This window comes from Macaca nemestrina, chromosome 2, assembly GCF_043159975.1.
Source record: "Macaca nemestrina isolate mMacNem1 chromosome 2, mMacNem.hap1, whole genome shotgun sequence".
NCBI lineage: Eukaryota > Metazoa > Chordata > Mammalia > Primates > Cercopithecidae > Macaca > Macaca nemestrina.
The window spans coordinates 58,410,794-58,431,693 of record NC_092126.1 but is presented as its reverse complement, the minus strand read 5'-3'; the positions used below and the strand labels follow the sequence as shown (position 1 = coordinate 58,431,693).

The window sequence follows — 20,900 nt, the reverse complement described above, 5'->3', positions numbered from 1 at the left end:
TTCTTATAAATGTAGACTTTTATAAGAGTAGAATTTGCATGCCTGCAAACTGAAAGTATATCATTATATTAAAATGGTCAGTGAGAAAATAATTTGTATTCTTAGGTTGTAAGTCAGGATACAGACATGCCTAAAAATTTAATTTGTCTGACATTTATAAACAGTAGGTTTTAACTGAAACATTGTCAAGTCTTGTTCAGTTTGAATAATGATGAATAAAGCTATATTTTAACTTTCTACAATAATCTGGAGAGAATGATTCCCAATTTGTATCAATTCAAGCTAGTCAGGGATAGTAAAAATAATTAGCTCTATAAAATAGAATGGCAGAAGTATTCAGCACAGATAAAATGGAGGTAGGATCCATGTATCATGTTCTTAGAGCCTGTCTGTCAGCTCCAGGAGCATGAGAGAAACATCTTAAAGTATGAGTTAGGAGATCAGAAATTGAAAATCTATGGAGACTGTTCTTGAATTGTAAGAATTATTCCTTCCTGGTCAGACAGAATAAATGACATGTCAAGAAATGTCTTCTAAAGTTACCTTCAAACTGAAATTTGTCTGTCATTTCAGATTATTCATATGCGTCTACTCAAATGTAACTTTATCACATCAATGCTGATCTGAAAGCCTGTCTGGATATTGTTGCTAGTTTACGGTATCAACTTTAATGTGCCATGTTCCTAGTACCAGCATCAATGTTTGCTTTTTATTTGAAATACAAATTGTACCATGGTTGAGATTTTCTTGAGTATACCTGAGTTTTCTAAGCATGGGAAGAAGCTTTTATACAGAAATAGGGAAGGATTTGGCTCACTTGATATGCAGTTTGTCAGAAGAATTTCCATTTAGAGTTCTGTCTTATAATATGTTTGGAAACTCTTATATATGCAGAATGTAGGAGTACATTGAACTGCACAGCATACTATCGGGGTCATCTTGCTTTCCACATTATGGAAGTAATGATGAAAGTGACTTCTATTACTTTAACCACATAAGATGATCTTTAAATTTAAAATAGAGCTTTAATTCTTACGAAATTTGAAATAATTTTTCTAGTCATACAAGCTTTTAAAGTTGATGAATGTAAGGTGTATTGTTTCAAGGTAGATGTTTTCACGTACAGATGTCTTACCAGATATTTTTCAATGAGCAAACATTTCATATTTTATTAATAGATTTTCTATTATTTATTTTAGTGATTTTGTTCTGCTGAATGAAAAATTTTCATTACTGACTGGCCATCTTGGTATTAAAATCATTTCAGTTGGTAGCGAGACTGTTTTTCAAAAAAATCTTTCTTCTGATTTCCAGATCAATTTTAAGAGGAACATCTTAAATTATGCAGATCAACTCTGTATCTGAGTGTGTGAAACTGATAGATTCTGAAACATCATGAAATCTGAGTTGCATTGTTAAACAGTAACATTAGAGGAGTGGCTTCAATTGACTGGAGTACAAAGTTGAGGAATGTTTATTCAGAGGCAGGAAGACCATGAAGTATAAAGCCCACGTTTGCTCCTATGATTTGTATTTAGGCATATAATTAGGAAATTATTGTTATTGTTGTTTCCCTTAGAATTTCATATAATGTGCTAAACCTCATCTCAGTGATTCTGAACAACACTGAGAAGATGTAGGCACCTGAATTGCAACATAAAACCAGAAGCAGGAGCAAGCTTGAGACATGTAAGGAAGGTGTTTTTATAATCTTGTTATGTCTCTGAGCCTCGATTTCCTTTTTAGTAACAAGAGGTAATACTACTTTCTTGCTTATGTCACAAGGTTGTTGTAAGAATTACTGGTCTCTGAAAACGTTTGAAAGATAGAAAAGGACCACAGAAATGTAAGATGGTATAGTTGTACAAATAAGGATAATGTATATTTCATATACTTTAATGAAAAGAAATTGTATTTGTTCTGGGATGACTTTGACCTAGAACTTTGGTACCATCTGCTACTAATTTCCCCCATGGTCTAGTATAGCCTACATGCCAGCAGTGTGCATGCTGTGTACGAATGCCTGATGGAAGGGCAGATGTCATCATAAGAGCGAGTCCTGGATTTCTAGAGCAGGAAGAAACCATAGCAATCTCATTCTTTTACAAGAAGAAAAAATAGTCCTAGGGAGGCTGCATAATTTTCTTGAAGATGTGGAACAGATCTGTGGCTGGAATTGAGCCATCCAATTCCCATATCATGAGAACTGTACCTACCCTTCTCAATCGTACAGATTTTTTTTTCTTTTAGAAGTTGCTACATTTAGATATTTGTGATTTTGCTCATGCTATGTCATTTGAATCCTTTGTACAAGGCTGTTTTTTTTTTTTTTTTAGGGAAGGAAAATCAAGAGCTTCTTGTGGAATTCTCAACTGTTAATCATTAATGGGTACAGTTAATAGAGATAGACTGAGTGCTTTATCTACAAGGTGCTGGCTGGGGATATGAAGATGAATAAAAGAACTTACCTCTCTTCTAGTAACTTCTGGTATAGTGCACAAACATGCTTATATTACTGTAATAACAGTAATACTGTAATAGAGGAACATTCCAGTGGTACCTGAGTATGGAGAAGTCAGCAAAGGATTTCTGGAGGTGACATTTGAACTGAGCCTTGAAATATGATGAGGATGATGTCAGGTGGATAAGCAAGGGTTGAAGCTGAAGGAGTAGCAAGCACCAGGTGTTAATAATAAGGACCTGGTAATCCAGGTTAAGACATTTAGACATTATTACCAAAAAAAAAAAAAAAAAAAAAAAAAAAAGGCAACAGAAAGTTTTAAGCTGGGGAGAGATTAATCAGATTTGAGTTTTAGAAAGATCTCTCTGACAACAGTTTGGAGACTGATGGTGGAACAGGTGAGGCTGGAGCACTGGAGACCAGAAAGCTGTTGCAGTAAATAGTTGAGGAAACAATGGTCTCTATTCACGTTTCTTAGCTAAGATGCTCTTTCATAAGAAAACATTAGACTCTCAAGTCCACATTAGTGTCCTTTGCCACTGATCAAAGCTGCTGTAGAATTTGTAACTGCTGCTTTTTCTGCATACACTTGTTAATTCAGTCACTGCCTTGTATTTGGGATAAACTAGTTACAAGAAAGTCATTGCCTGATAAGAAATTTAACATTTCTGTCCTTACTAAGGTCATGACCTCTTGTCCACTAGACAAAATTGTGCCTAATTATGAGTATCCTATTCTTTTATGGCAAACAAAAAATGATTTCTCCAAGAAGTTAGAGAACCCCTCCTCAACCTTTCCTAGGTTGCAGGAATTTGGTTTGAATGTTGTCATATTGCTTGCATAATCAGTCCAAATGTAACATTAGGGCAGAAAGGTCTGTGGCCATTTCCTGGTGTTTCACGTTGTGGAATATGGCTGTTTCCCTATTTAATGAAGAAGGTGATACCCATAATGCTGTGTGCTTTAGTCTGTTCTACAGAGCTGTTTGTTTCTGAAATATCTGTGACGGCAAGTTCTCCCTTATTGTTCTCAGTCAAAAATTTTTGGCTCTTTTCATGTATTTTGTATTCCAGATAAATGTTAGAACTGCCTGTCTAGTTCCAGAAGTCACTTAGTTGTGGTTTTAGTTGAAATTACATTGCATTTATAGATTAACTCAGGAGAACTGCCAACTTTAAGTCATTGATTCCTCCTTTCAGGAACATAGTAGGATTCATCATATTTTAGGTTTTCTCTTAGGTCCTTCTCTTACGTCAGTCAAGATTTAGAGCTTTCTTCATATAGGTTGTTCACATTTCTTGGTAGGTTTATTTTTATGATTTTAGTTGGTATTGTGAATAGACTTTTTTTCGATTACACCTTCTTAATTTAAAAAGTTGAAAAATTTAAACACAGTATTATAGAACTATTAACAAAAAATATAGGTTTTTCCTCAGCCCTCTTTGCCTCTTTCCAAATAAATTACTTTTAACTCTTTTACTTTCCTTTTGTAGGGTTTTAGTGTTACTTTTATATCTCCAACTGATGCACTTACACTGCCACTTATTGATTTCTCAACTTTTGATATTAATTATTGATTTTCTTCTATGATAGATGAGAAGTAGCTCACTTATATTGCTCCATGTCCTCTTTGGTTACCCTATTGGTTATCCCCGTATCTTTAACAATTCACTTACATTTTGGTTTCCTGCTCTGCCAGCTGGACTACTCTACCTAGTGACCATCACTCTCCCTTTGCCAAACCTTTGCCTCTTTTATCCCTCCTAACTTCTCTTAGTATAATCATTTTTTCTTTTTTTTTTTGAGACGGAGTCTCACTCTGTCACCCGGGCTGGAGTGCAGTGGCCGGATCTCAGCTCACTGCAAGCTCCGCCTCCCAGGTTTACGCCATTCTCCTGCCTCAGCCTCCCGAGTAGCTGGGACTACAGGCGCCCGCCACCTCGCCCGGCTAGTTTTTTGTATTTTTTAGTAGAGACGGGGTTTCACCGTGTTAGCCAGGATGGTCTCGATCTCCTGACCTCGTGATCCGCCCGTCTCGGCCTCCCAAAGTGCTGGGATTACAGGCTTGAGCCACCGCGCCCGGCCAGTATAATCATTTTTTCATTCTTTTTCTGTACTCATAATTACTCCTCCTATGTTTTGATCATAGATTGACTTTAAAAGTTTAATATCAATAAACAAGATTCACATTACTGTGACTACTTACATTTACATTATTGTGACTATATAAATGCTCATCAGAGCAAAGTAACCACCTAAGTTATTTCAATTAGGGTTACTGCTTCAGAATATAGCATCAGAGGAAAAGGACAGATTCTAGAGTTTTCTATAGCAAATGATGGGATCAAATTCATTAGAAAAAAATCGAGTACCTAACACTAATTTTGACAACTAGCCATCTTCATCATAACTCTATGAAGTGCATATAGTTATCTTCATTTTAAAGGCAAGGAATCTGAGGTGCATAGAGAGAAAAGAACTTGCTCTAGGTCAGCTGTAACTGGTAGAGCTGACATTTGAATCCTGCTGGCTGACTTTGGAACCTGGACTTGCAGCTCTGTTCTCTCTCTTAGAAATGTTATTACTTTGTTAGAGGTGGTAAGATACATAGGCAGGAAGCAATCGATTGCTTGTTTTTGTAAAAGGTTCTCTGCTTCTATGAAAACATCTCAGTTTAACATCTCCTCCTTTGTGCATTTGCCTTTCCCCAGCCGGCAGGTTGGCCTGATGTTCCTTGGAATGAATGGGCCTGCAAATACGTACTTCCTCAGTGCGAAATGGAAAGGGGAACAGTATGGTAGGTTACACAGGGTTTGGCACAGGGAAGCAGTGGGGGAAGAATGGTTAGCCAGTTTTTTAATATCCCCTGAGGAGTTTGGGCTGGATCTAAAGAGCAAGGGGAGAAGATGGTAAGTTTTGGGGTACATGTGTGATGTAAAAGTGGTATTTTGGGGAAAAGAGTCTAGAAGTGCTATGAAAGATAGATTACACAGCCCAAGGGAAAGGGTCGTTGTCATCTGCTTGAGAGATTGGTTCAGATCAGGGCCATGAACCCTACCCATTGAAGTTTTGACAAATGATCTGTAACTGTCTCTAATTACTTGTCAGCAAACAGAAGCTACCATGAGTGAGCTAGAGTTACTTCAGCTGTCTCTCTGAAGAAAGGTGAATGATTGTCTCTATCGATCTGTTTAAAGAATAAGTCATGGTTGTAGATGTGTGTTACATAAGGTTTTTGTCTCATCCAGTGACCTCTTGCTTCTTGCTTTTCTTTAAAATCCATGTGAGTATTTTCAGTTTTACCAGGGAGGGTGTATAAAGATAAAACTTGAGAAAATATACAAGCAGGGCTCTGAGGCAACCCTCTTCCCCCAGATAAATTTTAGAACTTCCTGTCTAGTTCCAGAAGTCACTTACTTGAGGTTTTGATTGGAATTACATTGCATTTATGGATTAACTCAGGATGGTGAAATAAAACCAAATGAGAAAAGAAGAGATGAAATAAAAGGCAGCTTTAAAGGACAATTTCATTCCTCTTTTATAATTTCTCTTTGCATTTCATCTTTATGTCTAAGTTCATCATTTGCCCTTTATAATCTTTTTTCTTTGTTTTATTTGGAATGTCTAAGGTTATACCCAAGGACTGGTTTAAAAAAACAAGCAATCTTGATTTACATCAAATGCTAAAATGAACTTTCTCCTTGCCTTTCCCACTCCTTGGTCATAACCATAGTTGATATTTTGTCATGTGGATTTGCGTGTCTCCAGAGGTGTTGGTACGTGTAGTACATACATGGACACACGCATGTAAACAGAAAGGAGTTACGCCATTGATGTAGGTCTCATAAAGAAATGAAACTTTTATGTGGTTAACAAAAGAGAATGAGGACTATACATTGTGTGAGCCATTTCATATCTCTACTTTCCTATTTCTACTTGTTGAAATGTGAACAGTGTGAACAGGAGGCAGGTCTTCAGTTGGACTTAGTAAACAGGTGCCTCTCACATCATGAGTATTCTTCTGATTTTGAGGTTTTAATCTTAATTTCAATGATATTATACCTTCCTTATTTTCTCATTTTTGTATTCCTTTTATTTAGTAATTTATTTTCTCATGTTCTCACTGATGGTTTTAAAAATGAGAAGCCCAGAAAATCAACTAAGAAAATGAGAGAATAAGAACATACAAATTTTGTTGTCCAAGCTAGAGTACAGTGGCACAATCTTGGCTCAATGTAGGCTTGACCTCCTGGGCTCAAATGAACCTCTCACCTCAGCCTCTTGGGTAGCTGGGATTACAGATGCATGCCCCCATGTCTGGCTAATTTTTGTATTTTTTGTAGAGATGGGGTCTCACTATGTTGCCCATGCTGGTTTTGAACTGCTGGCTTGAAGTGATCTTCCTGCATTAGCCTCCCAGAATGCCGGGATTACAGGCATAAGCCATCGTGCCTGGCCTTCAAGTTTTTTATTTGCTACTTAATTCTTACTTTATTTAAAAAAAGTCTTAGCCAGTCCTCTATTTAATGTTTGTGTATAGTCATTCTCAACTTATTTCATATTCTCTCACTACTACTTACTGTTTTTGACCACAAATGTATGCCTTTTTTTTTCTGAAGAAGTGGTGGATGAAAGCAAGTGGCTATGCCCAATCCTCGGGCATAACCATGATTGATATTTTGGCATGTGGATTTGTGTCTTTCCAGAGGTGTCAGTGCATATAGTATATACATGCACACACACATGTAAACAGTCCCCAGTTATGCACAAGGGGACAAAGGAAGAATACAATGGATGAAGAATGAAGCCATCTCATTCTGCTCTTTAGTCTCACCTTTTCTTTTTTTTCTTTTTCTTTTAGACAGAGTCTTTCTCTGAGGTCCAGGCAGGAGTGCAGTGGCGTGATCTCGGCTCACTGCAACCTCTGCCTACTGAGCTCAGGCAATTCTCCTGCTTAGCCTCCTAAGTAGCTGGAATTACAGGCGTGTGCCACCACACCCTGCAAATTTTTTTATTTTTAGTAAAGACAGGGTTTCACCATGTTGGCCAGGCTGGTCTTGAACTCCCGACCTCAGGTAATCCGCCCGCCTCGGCCTCCCAAAGTGCTGGGATTACAGGTGTGAACCACTGCACTGAGTCTAGGCTCACGTTTCTTATTTTCCCCTCTGAACACTCACCCTCTCCTATTTGTTGTAATCTCTCCACAGTTGTCCTTTCTGTTTTCAGACATCTTTTCCCCAGTTTTCTCAATTCATCTTATTTTTTATATAGAAATACAATTTAGAATGTATTTGGTTTACGAAACCCCATGCATGCCCACAAAGATAAGAATCAGTGGGTTGATTGTATGTCTCTGACCTTTATTAGCTACCAGACCTTGGAGTTAGTTGTCTACCCGTTGTGTTGGGCTAGGGGATCTTTCGAAGTCCGGTGATTTTTCTTGTTCTAAGCTCAGATAAGTGTTATTAAGAAAAGAAAAAAAGCAAAGTGAAGCAAATATTGGCAGGCCTGGCAGAAGCCCCAATGAGGTTCACAGAGAGCAACAAACTGATGAAAGTTCTCAACTTGTTGATTGTTAGTGCAAATAGTGTTAGCAGTTCCTGACTAGCATTCTCTTTGTATTTGCTGGGTGATGTGACTCTTTTTTTTTTGAGCTGGAGTCTTGCTCTGTTGCCTAGGCTGGAGTGCAGTGGTGTGGCTCACTGCAACCTTCACCTCCTGGGTTCAAGCAATTATCCTGCCTTAGCCTCCTGAGTAGCTGGGATTACAGGCATATACCACCACGCCTCGCTATTTTTTTTTTAGGTAGAGATGGGGTTTTGCCATGTTGGCCAGGCTGGTCTTGAACTCTTGACCTCAGGTGATCCACCCGCCTCAGCCTCCCAAAGTGCTGGGATTACAGGCATGTGCCACTGTGCTCGGCCAATGTGACTCTTGTTTGATGACAGGGTTCAGTTTTGGTTACTGCATTTAAAAAGTGGTGGGGAAGTTGGCGTGTGATTGTTAAGAATATTAACACAATGGAGAAAGTGTTCCTTTAACAGCAGGTTAAGATTAAGGGGCTGGACATAGTATTTCTCAGTTGAGCCAGTTTTATAATTATGTGGTTTCTAGTTATTATTTTCCATTTTAGAAATATTTTCATTTTACAAATATGTATATTTTTTCATGCCATTATTTTATTGTGCTACTTCTTTATCCTGAACTTATTTATTCCTGACTTTTCTGACTCTATTCTAAGGTTACATTCCCTTCAATTTAATTTCTCATATACTCAATAGATAATTTATTTTCTTATTCCTTTATTAAAGTTGCCGGGACCATCCCTCATTCTCACATGCAACCCATTCCCCTTTTTACTTTATCATTTATTTGTTTCTTTGTACCCCTACATGGGAGAAGAGGAACATTGGTGTCAGGGAGAGCACTAGAAATTCTAATCCAGAATTTTTTTTAGTGTACAGTGGGGGAGAGTATGGAATTTGGAATAAAATTATAGCAAAAGACAAGCTAAAGTTCTAATAGTGGCTGAGCGTTTGGCTAATCCCTTGGTCAATTTCTCTGGCACACAATTTAAAAATATGGATTTTGGACATCATTTTAAAAATATGCATTCTGTATTCTTCAAAAAGTTGTGAGGATAAGATGAAATAATGTGGATAACAAATCTTGTCCAGTGCTTGGTACATAGGCCTTTAATAAATGTTACCTTGAAATACATCTCCTAATAATACATGCCTGCTTGTTTTACTATCTGTCTTACACACACACACACACACACACACACACACACACACACACACACTCCTCATCTGTGTCTCATCCTTTCCTTTTTCTCAGGTTTGACAACCTATATCAGTTTTCGAATTGCATTTTTTCTCTAAGCTTCCATGTATATTTACCCTTTGCCCTAGCTAGTATATAACCAAAACCAAAGATAAGTCAAGCATATGATAAAGGTGTGAAAAACACCAAGGAAGCAATAACTTAAACAAATCCTTAGCTAATTTTAATAAGTATATGGCTTGTTATTTAGAGCACATAAATGCAGAAATAGATTATCTACTAAATTCTCACAATGCTAGTTCACTGACCATCCTTGATAGCCCTTGAGGAGTATGAATATCTGATTATTTGTGTTTACTTCTTCCACACTAAGTCTTTCAAATCCAAAAGTGACTCTGCTTCTATTCACTTAGCCCAGTTGTATAAATTAGGCACACTGTAACTTTAAAGATAATAAATATATGTTTAGGATCATCCATAGAACAGAGATAATATTTTAAAATACAAAGAAGAGAACTAAAAAATTGAATAACTGTGTTTTCAAAAATTAAGAGAATGAGATAGATATATATGTTTTTGCCTTACAAGATTGCCAAAGAATTAAAAGAAAAAAAAAGATAACATCCAGTGTCACCAGAGGTGTGAGAAAATTGGCACTTTTATACACCACTAGTGGGAATCTGAATTAGTACCATCTCCCTGGAGGGCAATTTGACAATAGAAAAACTCTTCGTCTCAGAAATTAGTCCTGTCAAATTACTTGTACATTTGCACAAAGATATATGTATAAGAAAGTTTATTGCATAGTTTTTGTAATAGCAAGAAAAAGGGAGCAGTCTAAGTATATACTAGTAGACAATTGATTTAAAAAAATGATAGCATATCTATACCATGTGCACAAGGCTACTAATAGTGAATGTGAATATCTATGGTGATTGACATGAGAAGATGCTGATGGTTGTAGTTAATGGAAAATATTATCTTATATTTCCATTTTTCTTCATGCCTAAACATATCTGCTAAAGAGAAAGGTAAAAGAAGCTCAGAAGTTTATGTTCTGAAATATTAATACTGGTTATCTTTGAGTATGAGATTATTTGTGATTTATTTTCTTCTTCATACTTCTTTATACATTTGTGATTAGGATATATTACATTTATAATTAGAAAAAATCAGATTTATTTAAAAATCAGGGTACATAAAGAAAATATTTTGCTGGCTCACAGCTCTGCTCTGATGAGGCCAGTGCTAATCAGACTCTAGAGGCGGTCTCCCTGCCTCCAGCCTCTTCTTCCTTAGATTGAGTGTGCTAAAGGCAGATCTAATTGCTGTCTCTTGTTCTCTCCTAGTCCTTTTACTGTGGTGTTGACACAGGTCTTTCCCAGTGCTTATCTTTGCTGCCTCTCCTTCCACTGTCTTGCTAGTTTACTATGTAACCATTTAGAACAATTTCTTCTTTCTTGAAAGCACTCTTTGCTTTGCCTGAATGTCCCTTGTCTGAAATATGATCTCTTCTGTCTCATTGGCCTGGTAAAGTCATCCTTTGCATCTCGGCTATAGTTGAATGCAAACAACATTGGACCTGGGTGCAGACTCTATTAGCTAAAGTAATATGCAGATAAAGCTCTCTCTGTCAGTGGCTTAATACACATTTCTTACTGCTTTGCCAGCCTAATACAAGTGTTCCTGCTTGAGTGACTCTCTTCCAAGAGGTGATTCAGGGGCCCAGGTTGCTTCTGTCTTGTGGTTCTGCTGTTGTCAACATGTCACCCAAAAGATTACCCTAGGAGTACCTCCTTCTGGCCAAATGGAAGGAGAAAAGAAAGCAGAGGATCATGTTAGCCAGTTTTTATGAGGAACTTTTAAAGGGCAAAGCCTAAATTCCACTGACCAGAACCTAATCACATGGCCACACCCAACTGCAAGGGAGTCTGGAAAATGCAGTCTGGCTGTGTGCCCTGGAGGAAGAGGAAGTAAGTTTTGGTGAGCACTTAGTAGTCTGTGCCTGTAAGGTGGAAGCTCAAATCTTAGCTCCATCTCGACCTATATGATGACTTAAGGAAATTAATTTATTTGAACTTTAGTTTTCTTATTTATAAAATGAAGATAATAAGACCTACCTATTTTAAAGGGTTGGTATGAGGGATTAAATTTTGAGCTAATATATATGAAATAGCTTCATAAATTATGAAATGTTATACAAATCCAAGGGGAAGCTTTCATTAACACACAGCTCACTGTTTTGCAATTTAAAAAAATGTACCTGAATACCAAGAGTTGGCAAACTACGCCCTGTAGGCCAAATTCAGTCAGTTGCCTGATTTTGTATATAAAGCAGACTACAACCCAAACACAGCCATATTTAATAGTGTACATATTTTCTAATGCTGTTTTTGCTCTCCTTGCAAAAGTGATTGCCACAGAGGCTGTATGGACCACACAGCCTAAAACATTTACTATCTGGCTCTTTACAGAAAATGTTTGCCGACATTTAGACTAGACTCTGAGTGTCTGAGGTCTTATTCTTTTGTTATTTAGTACAGAACCTGAGTTACAGCAGGTGTTCAGGGAGTCTTTACCAAAGGGTTGAAATCTCTTTTTAGAGCCCTATAGTTCAGACATTATGCAGCTGGAAGGTAATTTCAGTAGGAAAGATGCTTTTCCATTAGGGTGGATGAGCATCATAGGTTTCTTTACACTTGTGGAATAGCGAACTAGCCAAGATAATCAGGCACCCTGAGTTCAGCCCCAATTGAATCCCCTCTACTATGCTGCCTTTGCCAGGTTGTTTTCTGAACATAAGCACATGCCCTTTCTTATCTTTATAATTGGTACCGTCATCGGACTGTTTTTGATGCATCATTATTCAATTCATTGGTTGGCAAATATTAACTGAATGATTATAGCAGGGAGTAAAAGACAGTTGGCTGAGGAATGCTTTGGTATCATAAGTGCACTATCTCATTAATGTTTACTTCTGCTTGTTGCATAGCCTGAATTTTGCTAGAATAGTTTGAAGACATAATAGCCTAAACAGTAGTGGTGCAAACTTGATAGTAATGCTTTTCCTCTAATGACTGGCAAATTAAGAGTTTATATCAGCCAATCAGTACAGATTCAGCATTTAGCATGTAGAGATATTAAGCTAAATGTTGGAGGGGAAGTTCATGGAGCTAACGTTTATTGACTGCTTAGTAGCTGTTATGCATCATGCATTATACTGCTTGCAAAGGATAGCAGGGTAAATAAGTCATAGTCCCTGCCTGAGGCACACACAATTAAGTGGGAGAAGATACAAAAGGAATGGGTAAATGCCTCCTAGTTTTGAGAGACAGGGAAGGTTTTGCTGGGAGATAGTATTTTTATAGACATTAATATCTGGAGCAGAAGTCTCTGCAGCTAGAATAATGTGGAGGTTGAATACTTTGACTGACTTATGGAAAGTGGGAGAAAGGAGCAAAAGAAGAAAGAGAGCAAAAGGTTTCAGCAGTTAGTTAGTGATAGAATTACGTCCGGATTTACTTCTCCATGCATATTCTTAGTTACCCAAGTCTAACCAAAGGCAGTTGTCTAAATTGATTAAATCACAGGTTACAAAAGAGATATACATACGTTTTTGTAGATTGCTCTTTTGTCTTTTTATTTTAAATAGTTAGATTTTAAAAGGATATAGAAAACACAAGGTATGTACTTAGCCAGAAAACCTTTCTAGAATTTAACTATTGAAAATATCAGAGGGTGTTTCTCCTAGGAAATTTACGTAACAGGGACCATGTCTCATTCCACTTGGCATCCTTATAATCTAAACTAGTGTCCTACGATGGCACTGGCACACCATGATTGTTTATTCATAAAACATTGGAGATTTTTCAATCAGAAGCAAAGATTTAATACCTTTTTTAATTATTGTGAAAGAAGAAGAAAGGTAAGAAATACATAAACCTGAACTGGGCACAGTGGCTCATGTCTGTAATCCCAGAATTTTGGGAGGCCAAGGTGGGTGGATTACCTGAGGTCAGGAGTTCAAGACCAGCCTGGCCAACATGGCGAAACCCCATCTCTATTAAAAATACAAAAAGTAGCCTGGCGTGGTAGTGGTCGCCTGTAATCCCAGCTACTTGGAGGCTGAGGCATGAGAATCACTTGAACCCGGGAGGTGGAGCTTGCAGTGAGCTGAGATCATGCCACTGCACTCTCCAGTCAGGGCGACAGAGTGAGACTCCGTCTCAAAAACAAACAAACAAACAAACAAACAAACAAACAAACAAACAACATAAGCCTGAAAGGCAGTGATAATCTAAGAAAAATTTAGAGATCCCACTGGGGCTGGGGGTATTTGGTTGCAATGTGTCTCCATTATCTTTAGCCTCTTATTTTAGTCTTTGGCTTAAGATTAAAAAAAAAAAAGACTTGTATATATACACATATAGTTTTTATTTTTAAATTTTTTTAGAGACAGGGTGTCACTCTGTCACCTAGGCTGGAGTGTAGTGGTGCAATTATAGCTCACTGCTACCTCCAACTCCTGGGCTCAAGCTATTCTCCTACTTCAGCCACCTGAGTAGCTGGGACTACGGGTGTGTGCCACTTTGACTAGCTAATTTTTTAATTAATTTTTTTTTTTTTTTTGGTACAGACAGGGTCTCACTCTGTTGCCAAGGCTGATCTTGAACTCTTGGCCTCAAAGGATTCTCCCACTGTGGCCTCCCAAAGTGTTGGATTATAGGCAAGAGCCACAGTGCCTTGCTCATATACAGTTTTCAGATCATGACAATAGCTTCTCTAGTTCTAGTGAGTATCCTCATCATAAGCTTGTTAAAGCAATACCATCAAGGCCTTTCATTGAACTATGTGGGTGATGGGCCCCTAACCAGAATATGGAGGGTGACAGCCCTAACTCGGGTAGATTCTGCTGATTCATTAAGAGATGTTTCTAGAGTGTTATCAGATACCATTACAAGCTCACCAAACACTGTGTTTTTGTATTGTCTCTACTTGAGTCAAATGCTTGAAGAAGTAGGAAGTGCCTATTTGCTTAAGATTAGCTCCTTAGCTTTAGAAAAGAAAACTAACTACTTGAGTGCTCCTAGCTTGCTTATGGAAATTACCAAAATGAACAGAGAGCAGACTACAACCCTAACTATATTCATTTTTGCTCACAGTCTGGTGCATAACTGTGTGGGTTATCTTTTTTATTTGAATGAGGTGGGAAATAAAAATCTAGTAACAGAGAGGAAAGGGGGAGAGACCCTACCAGACACTTTCTTTTCCCTTCTTTATTCAGGGGTCTGGAGATGTGTTTATTTTATAGCCGTTACAGTTGCTGTTTTTCCCCCAAACATATTTCTGCTTCAAAGCTTGTTCTTTGTTTGAGTGACAGAAGGAAACGAAGGTGCTGAAGGAAGGGTTTGGTAGGGCAAGTGAAAGGTTCAGGTATGGGGGGATGGGATGCTAGCAATTAGAACCAAGGCTTAGAATCTGAGCTATGAGTTGGCTTTGATAAACAGCCAGTAGCCTTTGAGACTCCCTCCTGGGTTCAGTGTGTCTTCAGAACCTGGCTTATAGATGGGCTAATCAAAATATGCCTTGTTACCCCCTACGTAGGGTTGCCCTGTGACCCAGTGTAAGTAACCCTGGACTCAATGCTCTGTTCAACCTTTCTCTCTCTCCCTGTTGTCTATCTCTCTGGTCTGAGCACAGAGCCCCTTCATTGCCTTAGCTAAAAATCCATAAGGTTGTGCTATGTGAACTACAAAGTTGTTGAAAAATTGGATTGTTTGCCTCTTATATGGTACATGAGAGTGCCGAATCCTAGCCACTAGACCACTAGGGAAGATATCATATATGGTATTTGAAATGTCTCCCCTCCACCTCTGCTATGGGCAATGCGGACACATTTTGCAGAGGACAATACTTCCCTATTCTAAATATGCTAGTTCTTCATGTGACATTTTGTTTAAAAGCCTCAGGCAGGCAGGTAGGGATTTCAGCTATATGGAATGATCTGTAGAGTATATCAGATCTTTGTTATTTGGTAAATTTCATATGAAATTCAATTACCTACGAAGTCACTCTAGGGGAGTCACTCATCCTAAGATACATAGGAAAAGGAAAATTGTCAATTTCTTTTTCAACAAGGGATTTTTCTTTTTTTTTTTTTTAAAGGAGCATGTTGATTTTCTTTTGATAATGTAAAATCCAAATGCACAGAAGATGAGGCAAACTCTAGAGACTGGTATGGGGAGATGGATAGAAAAGTTATTTTAGGGCAACCCCCCTACCCCCAACTCCTGTAGTGACTGAAATTATTAAGCTAAAGTTCAGGTGCAGCTGTAGTTAGATTACTTTAAAATTAGGATATTAGGATGAAGTATATGTTTTTCAGGGTCAGAAATGGTGCTGTCTTCCTTTGTAAATCTCTGTATTCTCCAGAATGGTACTGTGCACACAGCAACTTTCTAAGGTATGCTAACCACTAAAAAGTCTTTATTGTATAAGACCTACAGGGGCTGACTGGAAATAGCCTCGGAGTTGGCCTGTTGCTGCCATCTCAATTTCAAATGCCTTCAGTATATGCAGTATTCTTAAGAATTTCAGAATGCGCTCTGAGAGCCATCTTGGAGAGAGAATAGGTTGGTAAAAGTGGCTGTTGACTTTTGAAAATAATATAGTTCCCCAAAAGATGTTATATCCAGGCAGGCCGTGGCTCTGCGATATTAGGAAAAGTCTGAATTTCGATTGTGTTCAGCCTGTTAGGCACGGAGGACTGCTACAGAGAGTGGGCAGCCACTTTCATAATTCATGTGTGGGTGCCTTGTCAGGAGATCCATCCATTCTAGAAGACATCTGGCTCCCCCATTCATAAATATAGGTAATGATTCTTTCCAAGATAACATACAACATAGCAGACACTTGATATGCCAGTGTCAAATTAAGCAGAACTTACCTTTCTCTAATGACTGACTGATGTTAAGAAATGATTAGAAGTGAATAGACAGCTGGGCGTGGTGGCTCATGCTTGTAATTCCAACACTTTTGGAGGCTAAAGTTGGTGGATTGCTTGAGCCCAGGAGTTTGAGACTATCCTGGCCAACATAGTGAGACCCCATCTCTAAAAAATTACAAAAATTAGCTGAGCGTGGTAGCTCACACCTATAGTAATCCCAGTCCTTTGGGAGGCCGAGGTGGCTGGATCACCTGAGATCAGGAGTGTAAGACCAGGTGGACCAATATGGTAAAACCCGTCTCTACTAAAAATACAAAAATTAGCTGGGCATGGTGATGCGCGCCTGTAATCCCAGCTACTTGGGAGGCTGAGGCAAGAGAATCACTTGAACCCAGGAGGTGGAGTTGCAGTGAGCCGAGATCATGCCACTGCACTCCAGCCTGGGCAACAGAGCGAGGGTCTATCTCAAAACAAAAAATTAAAAAATCAAAAATGAAAACAAAAATTAGCCAGACCTGATGACATTAGTCTGTACTCTGAACTGCTCTGGAGGCTGAGCAGGGAGGATTTCTTGAATCCAGGATGTTCAGGCAGTGAGCCGTGATCATGCCACTGGGCTCCAGCCTGGGTGACAGAGTGAAACCCTGTCTCAAAAAAAAAAAAAAAAAAAAGTGAATAGACATCTCACTCCTGGCATGTGGTCAGAGCAGTGAAGGAATATTCCGAAGTTTTGAGCTGTTTTGAGCTTGGGAAGGCTCCTTGTTATTGAGACATCATCTCTTGTCCTGACAAACTGGGAATTTAACTGTGCCCAATGTCCTTCAGTCCCATGGCTTCTTGGTGTTTTAAAGAAGCTGAGATGTCTTGGTTCCCTGTTGCGGATGGGTTGTGATGGGCTTCACACATCTCCAAACAGTGATGATGTGACAACTAGGAAGACCATTTTGGTGTTGTCTTTGAATGTGGTATTGCTCCTTTGTCTTTGAGATTTCACTCATGTCCAGCAGTTAAGTTGGTGCTATGGTCTGGTGGATAATTATGTTTTCTAAGTAAGATTACCTTCTTAATTACTTGTGAAGGAGAAGCTGTAATATTGAACTGTGATTGCTTTCGGCAGGCAGCCAGGGAGAAAGAGTACAATTATATGTGTGACTACTTCTTTCCAAATGTGAAAGGCATACTTGTCAGTAGGAATATTTGACCATTGAGTTAACTTGTCATCAACTATTTCTGTTACTGAAGTAGTTGCATCAAAAGTGAATAGAGACTGACTAGAGAAATAAACTTTTTTAAAAGTAAATTTTATTTTTTAAGGAATATTCTTTTTTTAAAAATCAGTTATTAGGTTTTTGGTAAGAAATTTAGAGCACCAATTTGTGGGGATGAACTCTATTTGTCAGGGCAAACATGGATCAGCTTTGATTATTGTAGTAAAATGTGCAAGTCCACATCTTTCTAATCAACCTTGCACCATTCTGTAATCTCGTATTTCTTTTTCTGTGTTGGAGATCTCACCTTCCCGTGTCTGGGCTTCCGCAGCTGCTGCCTCTTGAGGTTGGTATCAGTGAGATGTTTTGGGATTGTCACATTGTTGAAATCAATTTTTGTGGACGTGGTGATGACAAATTTCTGGTGTGTTCCTCACAGAGGAACTTGATTGAGAACTAGAGATCCAGTCACAAGTAACAAGCCACTGCCCAGCTGCTTCAGGAAACCCACCGTCTTGCCTCTGTGGCACGTGGCGCCCAGGGAGGATGATCAGAACGGTCCCAGGAGTGATGTTGGCTCGCAGTTTCCTCTGTGCTGACTGAGGGTTTTTTGCTGTGGCTCAGCAGCTTTCGAGGCACATCTTCAGTAGGATAGTATCTATGCATTCTGCAGAGTTTAACCATCTGGGTACCACCATCCTTGTCACCACCAACTGGTTTTTTAACAGTTGCATGAACCTTTTCCTTTTCAGTCTTGAATTTAGTGGCGAGTACCTCCTCTTGTATCTGGCTTTTCTGGAATACACAGTAGACAGGGAATATCTGCCAGTTCTTCTGATCAGGACAGGATTTCGGCTGCATTGGGGTTTCCTCTTCTTGGACTTTTTCGCCTTGACTTACCCTTTTTCACTTTGCCACTAGTATCAGCTTTCTTGGCTTCCAGTCTCTTCTTAGTATCCAGCCTTTTAAAGTTTTCACCTGCAATCTTGCAACATAAGAAAGCAAGGCATTCTTTACTATATGAATCCTTTTGTATTTTATTGGTAAAGTTTAAAGCGTAAATAATGGGGAATGTTTGGGAATATCTTAGCTCTTTCTCAGTAAGCATAGTTTCAGATTTTCTGATTCAATACATATTTTGAAAATAATAGATTGTTATTATAAAGTTAAACTGTGACCTCCGACTATTGTTTCCTCATTGTGGTAGTCCCATTCTGGCTGTGGGTGGTTTTCTCACATATATGCACTAATCAGTACTCAGCCGAATGCTACAGGGAGACCCTCTGCATCTATCTCCGGAGCTCCTCTCTAGGCAGCTCTTTGCTCTCCAGTAACCTGCCTTGTGAACTGTAGTTGTCTTGGCCTCCCTGGACTCCCAGCCTTGTCTTCTCAACTCACAGAGACCACTGATTTCTTCCTAGGTTCCCCTTTTCTGTTCTACAGTCTGGAAAACCTCTCCAGGCAGTAAGCTGAGGCAACCATAGGCCTACTTCATTTGGTTCCTGTCTCTCAGAGATCACTGTTCTTCATTGCTTGATTCCAAAGCCTTGAAAACTGTTGTTCATGTCTTTTGTTTGTTTCATGTGGGTTACTCCATCTTGGTTGGAAGCAGCAGTCTCTTTTCTGACCTAGTCTTACATTTTTTTTAAACTTAAGAATCAACTTATTTAGCTGCAGAAACTGTTTTTTTTTTTTTTTTTTTTTTTTTTTTTTTTTGAGACGGAGTCTCACTCTGTTACCCAGGCTGAAGTGCAGTGGCACGATCTTGGCTCACTGCAAGCTCCACCTCCTGGGTTCACGCCATTCTCCTGCCTCAGCCTCCCAAGTAGCTGGGACCACAGGTGCCCGCCACCACACCTGGCTAATTTTTTGTATTTTTAATAGAGATGGGATTTCACCGTGTTTGCCAGGATGGTCTTGATCTCTTGACCTCGTGGTCTGCCCGCCTTGGCAGGCAGGCAGTGAGCCCAAAGTGCTGGGATTACAGGCGTGAGCCACCACGCCCGGCCGCAGAAACTTTTTTTTTAAAAAACTTGTTCTTGTTTTTACTTATTTATGAGAATCTTCTCTCCCATTATATTTTTAGCTGGTTACTGTGTTATTACATGAAGGCTATTTATTTTAGTATGTGAATTTTCTAACTTTTTACCTTACTAAATTTAAAAAATTTTTATCTTTGCCGGGCGCGGTGGCTCACGCCTGTAATCCCAGCACTTTGGGAGGCCGAGGCGGGCGGATCACAAGGTCAGGAGATCGAGACCACGGTGAAACCCCGTCTCTACTAAAAATACAAAAAATTAGCCGGGCGCGGTTGTGGGCGCCTGTAGTCCCAGCTACTCGGGAGGCTGAGGCAGGAGAATGGCGTGAACCCGGGAGGCGGAGCTTGCAGTGAGCCGAGATCGCGCCACTGCACTCCAGCCTGGGCGACAGAGCGAGACTCCGACTCAAAAAAAAAAATTTTTATCTTTGATTGTCTTGGGTTTTACAGGTTATATGGTTACATAACCTAAAAATAGTTATAATTTTATTTTCTTTTCAATTCTCATGCCTTTGATTTTTTTTTCTTATCTGATTACATTGTCTAATGTCTCTTCTAATACAAGGTTAGATGGAGACAGCGGGCATCCTTGCCTTATTCCTGACCTTAGTTGAGTGCCTCTAGTGTTTTTCCATTAGGTTTTCCATGAAGATGCTGGCTTTATGTCTGAGGAATGCGCACAGGCACACACATACTCACAAGGAAATAACTGCTAATTTCTATTTTATTGAATGCTTTTGGAAATTAGGAGTGGCACTGAATTTGAAAGGCCTGTTAGTATTTCTGAAGATAATCATAAGATTTTTCTTCTTGTATCTGGTGAAATGGTGAATTACCTTAATGAATTGTCTAAGAAGGAAACATTTTCTCATTCCTGAAAGAATTTCACTGGTTAATGAAATAATATTTTATGTGCTGTTAGTTTTATATGTATGTAAATATTCATAAGTGAGGGTTGTATATAGTTTTTGAGTATAATCTTTTATGAAATAAAGTTTAGATATCATTATTATATCTGCTTCATGAAAAGAATTGAGCAGTTTATGCTTCTTTTTCTGTGCTCTAGAACAATATAAGCAGCATAAGGATGATGTATTCTTTGAAGCTTTGGTAGAATTTCACCTATTAAATCACACGGGTCTGGTGCTTCATTGTGGAGGTAGTTTTTATTGGAGGGGGGGTAATTTTCTGTATTTCTTCCATGAAAATTGAACTATTACTATCTGTTTTGGGGTGAAGTAGGGGGAAAATGTATCTTTTTAGGAAATTATCCCTTTTATTTAGATTTTCAAATTTATTTGCTTGAGTCAGTTAAAGATTGTCTTTTAAACACATCTTCTGTTTCAATGGTTCTTTCTCTTTTGGAGTTTCTTATTTATTTGTGCTTCTCATTCTTTTCTTCCTCGGATGGTTTTGCTAGTATTTTGTAAACTATTTTATTGATTTTTCTCCAAAGAATTT

At 38.6% G+C, this 20,900-nt stretch overlaps 1 protein-coding gene across 1 annotated transcript in view; it reads left to right on the top strand.

Moving 5' to 3' along the window:
• Positions 1-2,418: 2,418 nt before the first annotated feature.
• Positions 2,419-20,900, top strand: part of LOC105488580 (phospholipase C eta 1) — a 182,573-nt gene continuing 164,091 nt past the window's right edge. The window contains exons 1-2 of the mRNA XM_071091121.1: positions 2,419-2,488; positions 5,173-5,258. Of these exons, the coding sequence (XP_070947222.1) occupies positions 2,445-2,488; positions 5,173-5,258 (130 nt within the window). The 5' untranslated portion in view covers positions 2,419-2,444. The remainder of the gene's footprint in view (positions 2,489-5,172; positions 5,259-20,900) is intronic.